The sequence below is a fragment of the Myotis nattereri genome (assembly GCF_964212035.1).
Source record: "Myotis nattereri genome assembly, chromosome: Y".
Classification (NCBI taxonomy): domain Eukaryota; kingdom Metazoa; phylum Chordata; class Mammalia; order Chiroptera; family Vespertilionidae; genus Myotis; species Myotis nattereri.
Genome location: NC_138094.1, coordinates 32,853,129 through 32,871,783, shown reverse-complemented (window position 1 = coordinate 32,871,783; position 18,655 = coordinate 32,853,129). Strand labels below are relative to the sequence as shown.

The 18,655-nt window shown below is 47.0% G+C and overlaps 1 protein-coding gene across 1 annotated transcript in view; it reads right to left on the bottom strand.

The window, feature by feature from the left end:
* Positions 1-11,365, bottom strand: part of LOC308512420 (centriole and centriolar satellite protein OFD1-like) — a gene marked incomplete at both ends in the record, with an annotated part of 52,379 nt that extends 41,014 nt beyond the window's left edge. The window contains 5 exon segments of the mRNA XM_081082178.1: positions 241-331; positions 333-403; positions 1,029-1,165; positions 2,406-2,513; positions 11,362-11,365. Coding sequence (XP_080938304.1) covers positions 241-331; positions 333-403; positions 1,029-1,165; positions 2,406-2,513; positions 11,362-11,365 — 411 coding nt within the window.
* Positions 11,366-18,655: the final 7,290 nt, after the last annotated feature.

The window sequence follows — 18,655 nt, the reverse complement described above, 5'->3', positions numbered from 1 at the left end:
CTTTTTTTATTATGGTTGCAAATATCAAAAAAAATATATGAATATTTCTATATGTGACATGGCACCAGAGTTAAGTTAGGGTTTTTCAAAATTTTTGACACGCCAAGCTCAAAACGTTCACCATCACTGCTCTAGGTCCTCAAGTGTTCCAGCAAATGTCTCATCTCACCCCTGGACTTTTAGCAAATCTACAAGCAGCTGCAGGAAGGAGCCATCCAGTAAATGATTTTAAAATATTGCCTTCTGGTGCTTTTGAATTCTCTCAAGGAACATCTTTTCCCAAGAAGGCTTTCGATCTTGCTTGACAAGCTCTCCAACATCATTCCCAAACCGCTAACTCCTCAGACTTTCCTTTCTCTTCCATTTTAATTTGTACTACTTCAGTATTTTTAAAATGCTTCAACTGCAAATTGACTACAAATCATTGTAAATAATAATACTAAACAATTAGTAACAAATTCTCCATGTTTAAGTTCAATATTCATTAATTATACAGGGTATCCCCCCCAAAATGTATACACACTCTAACAGCCGATAGCTCAATTGTGAAAATGTTGTTTAATATACACTGCCTTTATAATTATTCAAGGTGTGTTTATATATTTTTGGGACACCCTATATTTATAGTTTAATTCATCTTTGGTCTCATTAACTGTTCCTGTAAAACTCATTCAAAAGGCAAAAAGAAACAACAGCAAGTGGAAAGAAAAATAATAACATGCACAAGAGTATATATCATATTAACTATATAATAAAAGCCATATATGCAAATTGTCCCCTTCACCGGGAGTTCAAGCAGGGGCGGGGCTGGCCAACCACCTGCAGCCCGTCCCCTGAGACCAGCCCCACCTGGCAGCAGGTGGCCAGGGAAAGGGAGGCCCCACCAGCAGGTAGCTACTAGGGAACCTACACATGCACTGGGCCTCTAGTTTATTAAAGATTCTAGATATTTTCCTATATACCTAAGATTAAGAATGAAAAGATAAGCAAAAATACCACTTTTGTTAACATCAACAAGATAAACTTACCCTTTCAAGCATTTCTGCCTGAAGCTGCTGTTCTAGTTCTCTCTTATATTCATTTAACTTTATTTCTAAAGTTCCTAATGTTGGATGCTGAGGGTAAGCACCTGAAAACTGATCATCAATATGTTGAAGCTTCTCAGCTATTAAAAAAACACAAACAGGGCAGAGGACTCAGGGTAGGTGAGCAAGAAGTCTGTTCAAAAGCAAAGAGTACAGGGATACGGACAGGGGGCATCTGCAATTTACTCTGAAACAATTCAAAAAATTGAGATAGATTACTGGATGAACAGAAAGTGATCAAGCAAACATAATACAAACTTACTGGTGAACTGTAAAACTTTCAACTTTTTTGAATGCTGGAAAATTTCCATCATAAAAGTCAGGGGAAAAGAAAGCAAAAGGTAGGTCAGAAAACAATGGCATCTTTTTCCAGTCTCCAAGTGCCAAAGAGTTCTTTTATGGTCTTTGGTGAAAGCTGAGTCACATGTTCAAAACACTGATCTTAAAATGAATCAGAGATTCTTAGTTTTAAGTCTTCCATTTTACAGAGGACACAGGTGCCCACACAGTGTAGGTGACTCCCAGAGGGCTTAGCAACTACACAATGGCATAACTGGGACAAAAGCCAGGTCTGCTATTTCTCTCATTCCAGTGCTCTCTGCAGCAGACCCGAAGCCCTCAAACCAAATGTGGATTAGAATCAAACATTAACAGAGTGCAAAACCCACACGAGAGTGCAATCTCAATCATGTAAACACCAGTGCCCACTAAAAAGTATGCACAGGAAAAAAAGACTGGCAGAATCAGATTAAGATATTTGAATTTATTGTCTAACAAGTTATTGCTTTTAATGAGTAAGGAGGAGCCAGGATTAATCACAGCATTTTAGCCACCTGTTTCCCTTCTGAGCATACGCCTAAAGGCAGGATGGTACTGTATGTAGAAAGGCTGTCCCATGGAAAAGGATCTGGATCATGGACCAGAAAACTTGGACTCCAGTATCACTTTTCCTTCATCTGGTGACCTTGGTTTCCTCAACTATAACATGAAGTGACGGGCCACTGACTTCTCTAGTTTTCCGCAATGCAAATAGTCTAGGATCTTCTCACGTTAATGGCTATACGATAAAGTTAGATGAGTCACAGGGAAGAGCCTCCCAGTTGAGGGGTTGACCCAACAAACAAGAACATGGGCCTTTGCATCCACCTGGTGATCACAGAGGGAGGGGCAGCACTGAAGATAGGACTGTGCTGACACAATGGGAAATGAGCACTCCACCTGCACACAGTTTAGGAACACACACAACATAGGAAAGCAGATCTTTTTCTTCATTCAAAAAGAAAATAGAAACCTGGAATCAGGAAAAAAGCCTGAAATTACCAAGAGAGTCTTTGCTAGGCAAAATTGCACTTGTCTGAGGGTCCATGTCACAAGTCTCTTTAGCTTGATGATATTCTGCCATTTCTTTTAAAAACTCCACGAGAAAACCTAAAAAACACAATGTACAGTTTTGTCTCACAACTTTCATTCAACCATTACTCAGTCACTTTATAAATTTTGGATTTATGACATTATCCTGTTGTACGTTATGTATCTCTTAAGAATAATTTCTGAAGGAAGTCCTTCCCAAGCATGATACAAAAATCTAGAAGTGATAAAGAGAAATATTTAATAACATAAAAATTAAGAACTTATATATGGCATGAAATAAAGTCAAAAGACAAATGACACACTGGAAGAAAATATTTGCTATAATGAGGAGAAAGCACACTAACTTTCATAATATTAAAGAGATCTAATAAATCAGTAAGACAATTTAATGTCGATAAACAAAATCCTAAGAAAATGCAAATTAATACTAAAACAAAGAGGTCCTATTTTCCCAATAAGACTGCTAAGATTAAAACTCTCATCATACTTGAAGTGCTGGCAAGAAAGCAGGGAAGTCGGCAGGTTCAATCACTCAGGAGGGAAATTTGTTAGTGTTTGTGTATTCAAAAAGACATGTGTTCTTTAACCTAGTCTTTTCACCTCTAGGAATTCACACAGCTACACTTCCACAGGGAAACAAAGAGTGTACACTGCACACCGCTTCTAATGGCAAAACCCAAACAATAAAACAACAAAATCTCAATCAACAGGTGCTTAATTAACTATGTTCTTCACGATTAATTCCTTTAAATATATAATACTAGAGGCCCGGTGCACAAAATTCATGCACGGGGTAGGGGGAAAGAGTGGGGTAAGGGAGTGGGGAGGGAGGATCCCTCAGCCTGGCCTGCACCCTCTCCAAATCAGGACCCCTCGGGGAATGTCCAACTGCCAGGAATGGGTCTAAACCGGCAGTCCAATATCCATCTCCCAATCTGGAACCGCTGGCTCCTATCCGCTCACCTGCCTGCCTGATTGCCCCAACTGCTCTCCCCTGCTTGCCTGATTGCCCCTAATTGCCTCTGCCTCGGCCCTCACCAACATGGCTTTGTCCAGAAGGATGTCTGGAAGACATCCAGTCTGATTAGCATATTACCCTTATATTAGTACTAGAGGCCCGGTGCACAAAAATTTCTGCACTCGGGGGAGGGAGGGGAAGAGGGGATGCCTCAGCCCGGCCTGTGCCGTCTCGCAGTCTGGGACCCCTCGGGAAATAACAACCTGCTGGCTTAGGCCTGCTCCCGGGTGGCAGAGGGCAGGCCCAATCCCTAGGTGCAGTCCCTGGTCCTGCTCAGAGCAGGGCCGATTGGGGGGTTGGGGCACCGCCCCCCGTCACACTCAAGGCAGGTCTGATGGGGAAGTTGCGGCGCCACCCCGTCACACACAGAGCCGGGACAATCAGGGGGTTTGGGCGCTGCCCACTATCACGCACAGAGCAGGGCCCTAATCTGTGTGTGGCAGGGTAGAGCCATAACCTCCCCATTGGCCCTGCCCTGAGTGTGACAGTTACAGCGCCCCAACCCCCACATGGGCCCTGCTCTGCGTGTGACGGGGTGGAGCCGCAACCTCTCCATCAGCCCTGCCCTGAGTGTGACAGGGGGCAGCACCCCAACCCCCCAATCGGCCCTACCCTGAGCGTTACTGAGGGTGGCATCACAACCCCCTGATCGGCCCTGCTCTGTGTATGATGGGGGGAGCTCCCCAACCCCCCGATCGGCCCTGCTCTGTGCATGACAGGGGGGAGCTCCCTAACCCCCTGATGGGCCCTGCTCTGTGTGTTGACAGGGTACGGAGCCCCAACCCCCCTGATGGGCCCTGCTCTGAGCGTGACAGGGGGCAGTGCCCCAACCCCCCAATCGGCCCTACCCTGAGCGTGACTGGAGGTGGCATCACAACTTTCTGATCTGCCCTGCTCTGTGCATGACAGGGGGCGGCACCCCAACTCCCCTGTCTGCCCTGCTCTGAGCCCGACCAGGAGCTGCGGTGAAGGCATCTAGGGATTGGGCCTGCCCTCTGCCACCTGGGAGTGGGCCTAAGCCAGCAGGTCGTAATCTCCCGAGGGGTCCCAGACTGTGAGAGGACACAAGTGGGGCTGAGGGGCACCCCCCACCCCCGCCAGTGCACAAATTTTTGTGCATCCGGCCTCTAGTAACTATGTAATTGACTATTGCTCAGGCAAACTTAAATACAGCATATTTAAGTTTCAAGTTTTTCAAATACTAACACTGTTCAAGATTTCTTAAAACTTCTGAATAAGAAACTTTTGGACAACTACAGCTAATAGAAAGAGAATTAAAACATAGGGACAACATAAAGAGTGCACCCTAATGTTAATTATGGATTTTAGGTGACAATGATGCCACCATGTAGGCTCATTGACTGTAAAAATGTTGATCATGGGGAAGGCTGTGCATGAAGGAGGAGGAGACATACAGAAACTCTCCGTTCTGTTCAATTTTGCTATGAAGCTGCTCTAAAATGTTAAGTCAATTTAAAAAATATATGGAAAGTTTGCTATATCTGCCTTTAAGATAAAATGTAACTAATATGTTCAAAGGCAATGGTGTAGGAATATAGTTAAAATAATTAAGAAGTGGTAAACATGTTTTAATACTTGAGGATTAAAACAGGTTTCAAAAAAATTAATGTATTCTTTATTTCTCTTATCTAAAGAGCACATTTTAGAGATCTAGATTTACTGCCCTGTGTTGCCATCTTGAAATCCTGTGACATTAAGCAAATTACCCACTTCTGCAGACTCTGGTTTCTCATGTGGGACACAGGTATACCTGCCTATTAAGAGGGCGCTCCTGCCCTGGCTGGCTTGGCTCAGTGAATAGAGCGTTGGCCTGGGGACTGACGGGTCCGGGTTCGATTCCAGTCAAGGGCACATGCCCAAGTTGTGGGCTCAATCCACAGTGGGGGGGCATGCGGGAAGCAGCCAATCAACGATTCTCTCTCATCATTGATATTTCTCTCTCTCTCTCCCTCTCCCTTCCTCTCTGAAATCAATAAAAATATGTTTTAAAAAGAAGAGGGCACTCCCTTCCACTGAAATGGTGGAGGACTTCCACTCAATACAGGGTGCATCAATTCGTGAATGACCTGCTTTCTCAGTTGCGTCTAGCTCAATGACAAAAAAGAAAAAAAAAAACAACAAATGGGAACAAACTTTCAGGTTTGCTGCACTAGGAATACACAGATTTGCCACACAAATTAGAATTGTTTTATTTAGGCCTGCTCCCCGGTGGCAGAGGGCAGGCCCAATCCCTAGGTGCAGTCCCTGGTCCAGCTAAGAGCAGGGCTGATTTGGGAGTTGGGGTGCCGCCCCCTGTCATGCACAAAGCAGGGTGGATTGGGAGGTTGTGATGCCACCCTCAGTCACGCTCAGGGTAGGGCTGATTGGGGGGTTGGGGCACCGCCCCCCGTCACACTCAAGGCAGGTCTGATGGGGGAGTTGTTTTAGATCCATGGCCAAAAGTTAGTACTACTCTGCTGCACACTTTGTCTTACTCTATGAGATAAGCAGCCCATGGATTCTGGCCAGAGAAGCTGTTTTCACCTGCTTCCAAGTGAATTGCTGGTTAGTCAGAACACATGAAGACTCTAACTATCTTCCCTATGAGTCCATTTCAGCAGTCTTTGATTCAGATAGCATGTGTAAGAGAAAATTCTGTTGCTTCCTCAACTCTCTGTGGATTGATGAAGAATATGAAAATAATATTGGAAGAAATATTGGGTGCTGGTTTCGATTCTGGTCAAGGGCACATGTCCAGGTTGCAGGACTCCACCTCCAGTTGAGGGTGTGCAGGAGGCAGCTGATCAATGATTCTCTCTCATCATTCATTTTTCTATCTCTCTCTCCCTCTCCCTTCCTCTCTGAAATCAATAAAAATATATTTTTAAAAATGCACTTCCATATATATTATTTACATCTCAAGACACTGTGAAATACAGTAATTTTCCCACATTTTACAAATATGAAAACTTAGGTTCAAAGTGGGTAATTTTCTTCAAGGTTATAATGTGTTAGTTTTCCTTTGAGTTTTAAGAAAACCTCTAAATTAACTGAACTACTGAATATTGTCCTAATCTACTTTGCATATAATCTGGAAACATATTAATTGAGCAGAGCTCAAGACTATGTTGCCTATATCCACGCAACGTATTCATATCAATACTATACAAGCAGGAAACAAATAGAGTTGCTATACCTCTATCTTCTATCCTACACCTGAAAAGAACAAGAGTATATAACTACAAGTTCAGAACAGTACTTACACATCAAAAATCCTATAGTACAAAAGACATTTATACTGAGAAGAATACACATGCTCTGCCAAAGAGCCTTAAAAAAAATGCTTTGCCCTAACCCAGTGGTCAGCAAACTCATTAGTCAACAGAGCCAAATATCAACAGTACAACGATTGAAGTTTCTTTTGAGAGCCAAACTTTTTAAACTTAAACTATATAGGTAGGTACATTGTTAGTAATGTAACTAGGGGCCCGGTGCACGAAATTCGTGCTCTGGGTGTGTGTGTGTGGGGAGAGTGTCCCTCAGCCCAGCCAGCTCTCTCTCACATACTGGGAGCCCTCAGGCGTTGACCCCTATTGCCCCCCGATCACTGGCTCTGGCCCCCGCCCAGGCCTGAGGCCTCTGGCCCAGGAATCATGCCTGGACAGGGGACCCCCATCTCCCTCTGATCGCTTGCTCCACCCCCCGCCCAGGCCTGACGCCTCAGCCAGAGGAGTTGACCCTCATCACCCTCCGATCACAAATCACCGGATCGGCCCCTTGACCAGGCCTGAGGCCTCCGGCAGAGGTGTCAGGCCTCGGAAGGGGAACCCCAGCACCCCACGGTTGCAGGCTCCGCCCCTGCCCAGGCCTAATGCCTCTGGCCTAGGTGTCTGTCCCGGGCAGCGGGGACCTGCAGTGGCAGCGGGGGGGCGCCGCGATCATGGGCTTCGCTTTAGGCCCAAGCAAGGGACCCCTAGCTCCCGGGACTACCAGCTTTGACCGTGCCCAGCTCCCATCGCTGGCTCCACCCCTACTTCCTGCTATCACTGGCCAGGGCGGCAAAGGCGCCTGATTCTCCGATCATGGCTGGGAGGCAGGGCAAAGGGCTGCCCCCCAGCTCTTAGCTCCCCCGTGGGTTTCCGATCACTGTCAGTGGCAGGGGGCTTCTTCCTGCTTTCCCTTTCGCCTCCCTGCATTGTGCCTACATATGCAAGTTAGCCGCCATCTTGTTGACAGTTAATTTGCATATGGCCCTGATTAGCCAATAAAAACGGTATCGCCATATGCCAATTACCATTGTTCTCTTTTATTAGTGTAGATTAGGATACTCCTAAGGCTTAGGAAGAGCCACACTCAAGGGGCCAAAGAGCCGCATGTGGCTCGCGAGCCACAGTTTGGCGACCACGGCCCTAACCGGTTTGGCTCAGTGGATAGAGCATCAGCCTGAGAACTGAAAGGTCCCAGGTTCGATTCTGGTCAAGGGCATGTACCTGGGTAGGGGGTGTGCAGAAGGCAGCTGGTCGATGTTTCTCTCTTATCGATGTTTCTGACTCTCTACCCTTCTTCCTTCCTCTCTTTAAAAAATCAATAAAATGTATTTTTAAAAAAATGCTTATGGCCTTTTATTTTCCAGGACTAAAGGCCTGATGCAAGAAATTAGTGCATAGGTAGGGTCCCTAGGCCTGGCTGGCAATCACGGCTGATCAGGTTCCCTGCTTTCCTGCTCCCTCATGCACCACCACCACGCGGTTCCCCCCTCCCCTGTTCCTGCTTCCCCCTTTCCTTGCTCCCTCAGTACCCCGCCAACACCAGCTCGCTGCCTGCAATTTTCTGTGCGACCCCCCGATGGTCAGCCCACATCATAGTGAGCAATCGAATTCCCGGTCTCCCAGGCTAACCTCCAAGGAAACACTTTGCATATTAGCCTTTTCTATATAGATAAAGTCATACCAGAATGTAAGAATGCCACGTAACCTAGGCAAAAATGAGAAATGCAACTGAAGGATGCACAGACCTGGTTATTACCTATTCAGCATTTATATTTCAGATATACTTCTGAAATATATGTAGTAATGAAAACACATTTAAACCAATTCTATTCCTGATGTTACTTTACATGTAAAGTGTATTAGTAAATTATTCTCTGCCAAGATTAAACATTCACCAGGGACTGCTACATAAATTACACATACATCCAATCATGGGACACTTAAATGGAGGGTTTCAAGGAACTTTTCGGGTCACAGGAAAATGCTCACTATACAACAGTGAACTAAGAATACACACACACACCACTGTGCCAATAATAGCTGAATCAGAAAAGACTCTCTTCCTCTATGTTTTTATGGGTTTTTCAGATAGGTATAAAGTGTTCTGTTTTGTTTTTTAAGTTACGAAAACAATGGGGGGAGAAGGAAAAACTCAGTATTTCCCCTGATAAGTGTAAAATACACGTCTAACTGTATATAGTAATGAAAACACATTTGAGGTAACCCTACTCCTTGCTGTTAATTCATACTAATACGTATGTGCTGCCCAAGTGAAACCTTCAGAGCTTTCATTATATTTTAAAGAAAAAAGCTGTCATTCTCCAGACTATTGTACTGTAAGCAGCACACAATGCTTATTATATTGTCTCAATATCCTTCATCCAAACATGACTATTACAAAACCACGTATTAATTCAAGAACCTACAAACCAGTTTCACAAAACTTGCCTTGTTGCTAAAATGTTTTCATTTTATACAGCTACTCGCTCCTACCTGAATGTCAGTCAATAAATCTATTTGAATATGAAGACCGGGCAAACTCTCAACCGTTTGAGAATGCTTTCCAGGATAACGAGTTCTACAAAACATAAAAGCGTCACTCCCCAATACCACCTGCATATCATATTATTTTTAAAACCAAGACCCAGTGGGTTTAAATGCGGACTCCCTGTCACCGCTTCCACTTGTAAAAGTTACAGAACAGATATGCCTCAAGCCGACACCTTGAGGGAGTCCAGGATACCTCGGCGCTTGAAGGTCTGGGACAGCTTTGTGCGTAGTTCGTCTTGACTCAACACGTCATATTTGGGGGGCACGGTGAGCTGGAAGAGAAGATGCCAACGGTTACCAGGCAGGCAGAGGGCACGGGAATTTCTGAAGACGGAACAGTGGCTGACCTGCGGGAAAGCGGGAAAGCACGAAAGCCCAGCGGGGACGGCGCTTGCAGGACAACAAGCAAGAAGGTTCGCCTCCTCACCCGCGCACCGGGTTGGTGCTTTAACGGAAACAAACAAGATGCTACATCTCCTCACGTGTGCTCCCGGTACTTTTTCCTCACCTGTCCTCAGAGCCCAACCGCGGGCCGGGAATCAAGAGGAACGGGTATACCTCAAGGCTCTCCCGCCCACTCGAACTAGGAAATGGCGGATAAACACATTTCCTCCCCTCGGATTGCCACGGTGAGCGGGTTGTGTACCGGGCGCGACTCTCACCAGCGGCTGGAGAGTAGAGATACGGAGCGAGGCTGTGAAACCCGCGGCCCTGGAAGTGGAGGCACCTCGCGGCGGGTGGGGGCCTCACAGCCGATCCCGCCCTCTCCCCGAGACCCAGCCAGCCCAGCACGGGAATCCAGGAATCCCGGAACCCAGAGCTTTACAGCCAAGTCAATGCCAACAACCGCCGGAAGCTCCGCCCACTTCTCGCGAGAGCTTGGCCTCCGAGTCCCGCGAGGACCTCTGGGCTAGAGCTGGGATTGGAGGAGAAGCCATGTGCTCTGCACCACATCCGGGGCCTGCGGGATCTGGGTGTTAACCCTGTGTCTTCCTCCTGTTGGGCCTAGGGCGCTGGACCCAACCTGGCTATCCCCTGGCCAGCTGGTCCCATCACAGCCCAGGCATTGCACCCAGCGAGCTCCGCCAGCTCGGGCTTTGCTTATTTTGCCTTTCATTAAGTCACGCAGTAACCGCGGCACTGTTGCCTTTTGGGACCCGAAAACCCTTTGTAGGGAGCTCCGTCTTGTGCACCGCCGGGTGATTAGCAGCATCCCTGGCCTCTCTGCCCACTAAATGCAGCGCCTCTTACCAGTTCTGACGTTATTGAATGTCTCAGACATTGCCTGATGTTCTTGGAGAGGCAAAAGTCACTGGTTGAAAATCAGTGAGCTAAACTTTAAGTATCTACCTTTTTATCGTTTTTTGGTTTTTGGTTTTCTTTGTACCTCTCCCAAGGAGTAAGGACATATTTTCCATTGATTTTAGAGACTGGAAGGAAGGGGGGTGGCAGGGGGGGGGGGAGTCAGAAAAACACCAATGTAAAAGAGACATCTATAGGTTGCCTCCTGCAGCACCCCCATTCCACCCCACTGTGGGCTTGGGCTTGCAACCCAGGTATGTGCCCTTGGCCAGGAATCCAATAGGTGACTCTGCTGCTCAGGTTGATGCTCTAACCACCGAGCAACACAGGCCATGGCAAGTACCCACTCTTGTGCATACCGAGGAAGATAAAGGTAAGCTGGCTTACCAAGATGCTGTGGGTGAAAGGGGCCACATGGTAACCTGACAAGCTCAGGGAAGGCCTGTATGATGGTCTTGCAAACTCAAAGACCTGAAGTAACCACAAAGGACGATCGGAAATTAAACTTTAACCAAAAGCAGTAATAGTGGGTAGTTACATTCTAGGACAGTATCTTCACTGAGCCTATCTGTCTTTTTGCATCTATAATAACACTAGAGGCCTGGTGCATGAATTTGTGCACATTGAAAGGAAATTAATTAGAAGAAATATTTTAATATCCCTGTTCACCCTTTCTCAATAATAGAAGTGTCAACCAAATTCATGATCGACAATGACAGATTGAAATGCATGTGATTGCTGCCAATGAGAGCTTTATATGTATCACCCATGTGCGAGTGAACTTACCCTTTTATAGATATAAAACAAACTTGTTAATTAGAGCTGCTTTCTGATTTAGCTAAACTTTTTCCAGCCCAGTGAAGCACTCCAACTTCTTTTTCAGGTAATTGTCAGCAACAGAGCAGTAAATATCAACACGAAGAAGCACATTATTATTGTAGATCACGCAGGGAGAACAAAGGGTAAAATATTTAATTTGCAGCAGTGTTTGACTATATTTTGTGCAGTGAAAAAACCTGAAGTCATTTTTAAGGTCCACCATTTCTTTTCTTTATTTCTTTTTGAGCGGGGGAAGGGGGGGGGGGTGGAGGGGGGTCGGTGAGGGCCCACCATTTCTCAATTCTTTTCAGTTGGGTCGAGTTTCTAAACTTTCTAAATCTTCATTTTCTGTTTAATGAAAAGAAAATAGGATTCTACCAAGTCTCCGATCTACCTACTCCATGACTTGTGTGAGGATCAAATGAGATGAGGCACAGGAAAATACTTCATAGACATTTGGTTAACTGTGAATGTTTCTACCTGGCTATAAAGCAACTTGTGTTCCTGGGCTGAAGAAACTTCTAGGAGGCTAGTTGCTAGGGAGAGGAAGCTGGGCATTGCGACATAACGTATTACCCTGACGGCAGGACACTTAGCATATTAGTCTTTTATATAGATAGACTAGTAGCCCGGTGCACAAAAATTTGTGCACTCGGGGGTGAGGGTGAGGGGTGGGGTCAGACCCCTCAGCCCGACCTGCGCCTTCTGTCATGTTCCTGGACCCCAGCCACTCCTGGCCTAGGCACAGGCCTACAGGCTTGGGGTGGCCTGGCTCCCGAGGCCCCATTGTATCAAGAGAACAAAGTCGGCATTAGTTACTGCTCTCACTGAACCCAGTACACTGCATCTGTGCGTACAACTGCCTTGTTCATGTGCCTGCTTCGCCCTACTGAATTACTAACATCTTGAGGACATTGCTCTGTCTTATCCTGCTTCAACTTCAGTGCCTGGCCTGGTGCCAGGGACCTGAGAGGGTTTGCTGAGTGAGTGAGTGAGTGAGTGAATAATGGGTGAGTGAATGAGTGAATGAATGAGCGAGTAAGTGAATGAGCAAGCAGCTACGAGGCGGGAACTTCTGCCGCATTGCCATGACAATGCGGCAGAAGTTCCCGCCCCGCTCCCAGCTGCCTGCTGCAAACCCAGGGAAGTTCCCGCCCTGCTCCCAGCCACCTGGTGCCCCTCTCCTGGCTGCATAGTTCTCGCCCCTCTCCCGGCTGCCTGATGCAAACCCTGGGAAGTTCCCGCCCTGCTCCCAGCGGCCGCAAACCCCTGTCCCAGCTGCATAGTTCATGCAGGGCAAAGGCGGCCCAGGTTCTCCACCTTTGCCCTGCCACCCGGCTCTTGCCTGCTGCCTGGGTTTCCGATCACTGTCAGCGTCAGGCAGCTTCCTCTGTCCTTCCCCTTTCGCCTCCCATCATTGTGCCTATGTATGCAAATTAACCGCCATCTTTGTTGGCAGTTAATTTGCATATCGCCCTGATTAGCCAATGGGAAGCATAGCGGAGGTACGGTTAATTACCCTTTTGTCTTTTATTAGCTAGGATACCCTTGAAATATCTGGGTAACTTGTAACTTCCCTTTTTCTGGGCCCCTTGTGGCACAACCTAATGTGCGTGGGCTCCCAGACAGTTACCACTAATTCCTTCATTGTTCTCATGTTAATTGTTGACTGTTGGCTATCCTACACCCTTCTAAGTATGTGTCTATCATTTTATTTTTTATCCAGTCCCACAGGTTCTCTCCCTCACCCCCAAGACCCCTTTGGTTTCTCCCGCCTCTCTAATCTATCACCAATGAATTTCTTGTAACCTACCTATGTCTCCTCCTTTGGTTGTAATGTATAAAAATAGAAGAAAACCCACCACTCTCCAGAGCACTTTCCCAATCCATTGAGGTACTGCTTCCAGGCACTTGTCGACAGTTTGCTCAAATAAACACAAAATTCTTTACAGGTTTGAATGTTTCTTATGTTAACACGGTAATAAAACCATAGCCAGAGAATGGTATAAGAACTAAGATGCACTGAAGCCTTGCGGGTGTTGTTCAGTGGTTAGAGAATTGCAGCATACCCAAGGGTCCTGGGTTCAATTCCCAGTCAGAGGTACCTACTTTGGTTGCAGTTTGCTCCTCTACTCCTCTAATCCCCAGATTGGGATAATGTGGGAGGCAACCAGTTGGTGTCTCTCTCTCTGCCCTCACTCCCTCCTTTCTACTCTCAGAATCTTTCTCAGCACCACGTCCTGGGAGTCACTACCAGTTGATTAGAACTGGCTCAGGAAAGGAAACCCATTTGCCATTCCTAGTCCACTCCCTTTTCCATTATGCAGCATATCCTCTTTACAGATGAGATGAAAAACAAAATAAAACAGTTTAAACATCCCCAGTTCCTTCACTAGCTTTTGTGCAGAATATTCCCTAGGCTAGATCCCACCCTTCTCCCAACACACAGTTCAGTTATTGATTCTTTTAAAATGTGATTCCCAGAACTGAGTATGGTCCCCAGGATGATATTATTTGTGAAGAGGACATTGTCTTCTCTTAATGCAACTTAGAATTGCATTAGCTTTTTGGGACCACTGTTTCAGACTGCTGCCTCTTGTTGAGCTTGCAATAAACGAAAATGTGTTTTTGTAGATGCACTGGTCTTAAACTAGGTTATCCTGTTGTGCAGGTTTTTTTTTTTTTTTAAAGCCCTAGTATGAGACTTTATTTTGCATCCTATTAAATTCTACTTTGTTAATTTCCCACCTAATTCTGCTAGTAGGGGAGATATTTTTGAATCTTGACTTTTGCCATATAATAAATTTGTGGTCTTTAGCATGTTATCTTTGTTTTTTTCTGTTTGTTTATATTTTTACTAGTGGCCCGGTGCATGAAATTCATGCACGGGGGACAGTGTGTTCCTCAGCCTGGCCTGCACCCTCTCCAATTTGGGACCCCTCGAAGGATGTCCTACTGCCAGTTTACAGCAGTCACACATCCCTCTCGCAATCTGGGACTGCTGGCTCCTAACCGCTCACCTGCCTGCCTGCCTGCCTCGTTGCCTCTAATCACTCTGCCTGCCGGCCTGCTCGACCCCAACTGACCTCCCCTCGCCCCCCGCTGCTGGCCTGCTTGCACCCACATGACCCCCATGAACCTGATCACCACAAACTTCCCCCCCTGCTGGCCTGCTTGTCCCTCCTTCCCTTCCCACTGGCCTGCTCATCCCCAACTGTCCCCTGCTGGCCTGCTCACTCCAAACTGCCCCCCACCCCCGCTGTCCTGATCACCTCCAACTGACCCCCACTGACGGCCTGCTTGCCCCCACATGGCCCCCCTGCTGATCTGCTTACCCCCAACAGCCCCTCCCCCCACCAGCCTGATCACCCACAACTGCCCTCCCCTCTTGGCCTCTAACCGCCTCTACCTTGGCCCCACCACCATGGCTTTGTCCAGAAGAACATCTGGAAGGTCTCCTGGAAGGTCTCCCAGTCTAATTAGCATATTGCTCTTTTCTTAGTATAGATATATTTGTCTGTAAATATGATTATGATTGCAGATATGAGTAGGATCAGGTAAGGTTTTATAGAATGGGCCTTTTATTACAGATGGTTTGCCAGGTATGCATTTTTTCTAAAGAAGTAAAAATTACTTTAGAAAATGTTTCAGGAAGACTTTGAGAATTTACAGTATCTGCTTTTCTTCCAAGAAAGTTGTCACTTTTATGCCAGAGTGAGAATTATTTGTATGCTTTGTATGTCAGCATTGGGCCACTGTGAGTGGGGGTTCACTTAGCTTGACTTGAGAGTAATTGTCTTGCTCACTGGCTGGGAGGGAGGGTGTGTGGCAGAGGAGATAAATACTGGGTTCTGGATTACTCATAGATTGCTGATTTCCTGATTGATTGTGCAAGCCCCTCCTTTTATTCATGTCCACCTTCTGTTGACAGACATCTACCCTGGGAGAGAAATTAGATGAAACTCTCTTTCTTGTCATTGTAAAAAGCATTTGATTTCCTAAGGTGTGATAAGGCCACCCAGCCATCCTCAGTCAAGGTACACATTTTCATGGAGGATGTTCCCACTCTTGAATAAAGTAAAACAATTATTTTTTCTTTTAATTTAAACTTTCTTCTATAACTGTTTTCTTGCTACTTAAAAGCTAGTTGTTGTTGTTTTTTTTAAACTGCTTTCAAAGCTTTTCAAGCTGTATATGTCCTTGGAATGAATTTATAAATAAGAATTGAGCCCGGCCAGTGTGACTCAGTGGGTTAACATCAACCTATGAACCAGGAAGTCACAGTTTGTTTCCAGGTCAGGCCACATGTCTAGGTTTTGGCCTGATCCCTTATACGGGGTGTGTAGGAGGCAGCCGACCAACGATTCTCTCTCATCATTGATGTTTTTATCTCCCTCCCTCTCCCTTCCTCTCTGAATCAGTAAGAATATATTTTAAAGAGAAAGAGAGAGAGAGAGAGAGAGAGGAGTATATATGTTTATAAATAAAAAAAATGTATTTGATGCTCTTAGAAAGTCTTATTTTCTTTCATTAAAACTGTGCAGTATAGGGAACTCCATAGATTCTCTTAATTTGAAGAAAGTTAGAGGGAAAGGTACTAATTCAGAGTTCCATGGGAAAATGTGTCACTTATATCCTGGGGAAGGCATCACTGGATGTGGAGGATGGGCCGTATTTCCAAGTGAGGTCCTAGGTCCTGCTTGCAACTCCCAGCCAGGTTAGAATGTGCCTTCTTTAATCAGGACAAAACAATCACAGTGAGCAGAACATGATTAATGTTTTTTATAATTAACTAGAGGTCTGGTGCACGAAATTTGGGCACTCAGGGGTGAGGGGTCCCTCAGCCTGGCCTGCACCCGCTCACAGTCCGGGAGCCCTTGGGGAGTGGACCTAAACCATCAGTCAGACATCCTTAGCACTGCCATGGAGTCAGGAGAGGCTCCCGCCACTGCCACTGCACTTGCCAGCCATGAGCCCGGCTTCTGGCCAAGCAGTGCTCCCTCTGTGGGAGTGCACTGACCCCCAGAGAGCAGCTCCTGCATTGAGTATTTGCTCCCTGGGGTCAGTGCATGTCATAGCAACTTGTTGTTCCACCTTTTCGTTGATTTGCATATTAACCTTTTATTATATAGGATAGCTAGTCTTGAATGTTCTATTTCTGCCCCTAACAAAGTCACCCTAGCTACTCGAGACAGATGCTATCTTCCCCACAGGAGCCAGTCAGGGCTCCCCTACCTTTAGGCAACAGGCCCTGTCCCTTGTAATGAGGATTGCTTTATGTAAGGACCTTAACAACTTCAGCCGGTTCTCAAAAAGGTGGTGATAATTGTTCAAACACAGACTTCAGCTCTCAGGCCTGAGACCACCCCTTTCCTCCATGCCCTCAAAGGTCCTCAACTGAGCTAGTCAATCCCACCCTGCCTTTCATGCCAGCATTACCTCTGCCCTAATCTCAGGGTCATCTTATACTGTCTAAATTACAGTCCCCTCCTTGCAGCTGCATTCTGCAAACATTGAGCACTTATTATATCCTGGTCTCAGTGTTAGGGAATCAGGCTGGAAAAAAACACAACGCTGTTCTTTTCCATACTCTTTCTCCATATTGCTGTAAGTAGCTCCACGTTGATGCAGCATTGTGCTCAGACCAACCTTTCTGACAAAGTTTTACAATCCATGTGCCATAGTAAATGAACTCCCTCTATCCTCACTTTCTTTTACCTTTTTGCTGACACTTCTTTAAATATTTTTTCCTCATGCCTGCAAGGCTTTTTTTAAGCTTTGACATGTGTGTTAGTTATCTACTGCTGCTGTAAAAAATTATCACAAATTTAGTGGCCTGAAACAATGCAAATGTGTTACAGTTATTAGCACAGAAGTCTGATGTGGGGCTCACCAGGCTGCAATCCAGGTATCAGGAGGCTGCATTCTCTTCTGGAGGCTCTTGGGGAGACTTTCTTTCCAGCTTCTGGAGACCACCCATATTCTGTGACTGGTGACCGCTTCCTTCATCATTAAAAGCCAGGAATATTGCATCTTGTGACTCTACTGAAGTCACATCTCCCCCTGATTTCCTCTCATACCTCCCTCTGCAACTTTGAAAGCCCCTTATACTTGAACTGGAGGCCCAGTGCACAAAAATTTGTGCACTGGGGGGTGGGGGGTGTTCCCTCAGCCTGGCTTGTGCCCTCTCACAGTCTGGGACCCCTTGGGAGATAATGACCTGCAGGCTTAGGCCTGCCCCCGGGTGGCAGAGGGCTGGCCCAATCCCTAGGTGCAGCCCCTGGTGGGGCTCAGAGCAAGGCTGATTGGGGAGTTGGGGCACCGCACCCTGTCATGCACAGAGCAGGGTGGATTGTGAGGTTGCGATACCACCCTCAGTCATGCTCAGGGTATGTCCGATTGGGGGGTTGGGGCACCGCCCCCTGTCACACTCAAGGCAGCGTCGATGGGGAGGTTGTGGAGCCACCCCATGTCACACACAGAGCAGGGCCCATCAGGGGGGTTGGGGCTCCATACCCTGTCACGCACAGAGCAGGGCCCATCAGGGGGTTGGAAAGCTTCCCCCTGTAATGCACAGAAAAGGCCCCTGAGGGGTTTGAGGAGCTCCCCCCTGTCACTCACAGAGTAGGGCAGATAGGGGAGTTGGGGCACCGCCCTCTGTCACACACAGAGCAGGGCGGATTAGGGGGTTGGGGCACCACATCCTGTCACACTCATGGCAGAGTCAATGGGGAAGTTATTGCTCTACCCCATCACACACAGAGAAGGGGGGTTGGAGTGCTGCATCCCACACAGAGGGGCTCCATATGGGGCTCCATACGCTGTCATGCACAGAGCAGGGCCCATCAGGGGGTTGGGGAGCTCCCCCCTGTCACACACAGAGCAGGGCCAATCAGGGGGTTGGGGAACTCCCCCCTATCAGACACAGAGCAGGGTTGATCAGGGGGTTGGGGCGCCTTCCACTGTCATGAACAGAGCAGGGCTGATAGGGAGGTTGTGGCCACGCCTCCTGTCACACAAAGAGCTGCGGGGCGATCAGGGGGTTTGGGCGCTCTGCCCTGTCACACTGATCCCAGTGCTGGGAGGCATATTACCCTTTTGCTATATAGGATAGAGGCCTGGTGCCCGGGTGGGGGCCGGCTGGTTTGCCCTGAAGGCTGTCCTGGATCAGGATGGGGATCCCCACTGGGGTGCCTGGCCAGCCTGGGTGAAGGGATGATGGCTGTTTGCAGCTGGTCACA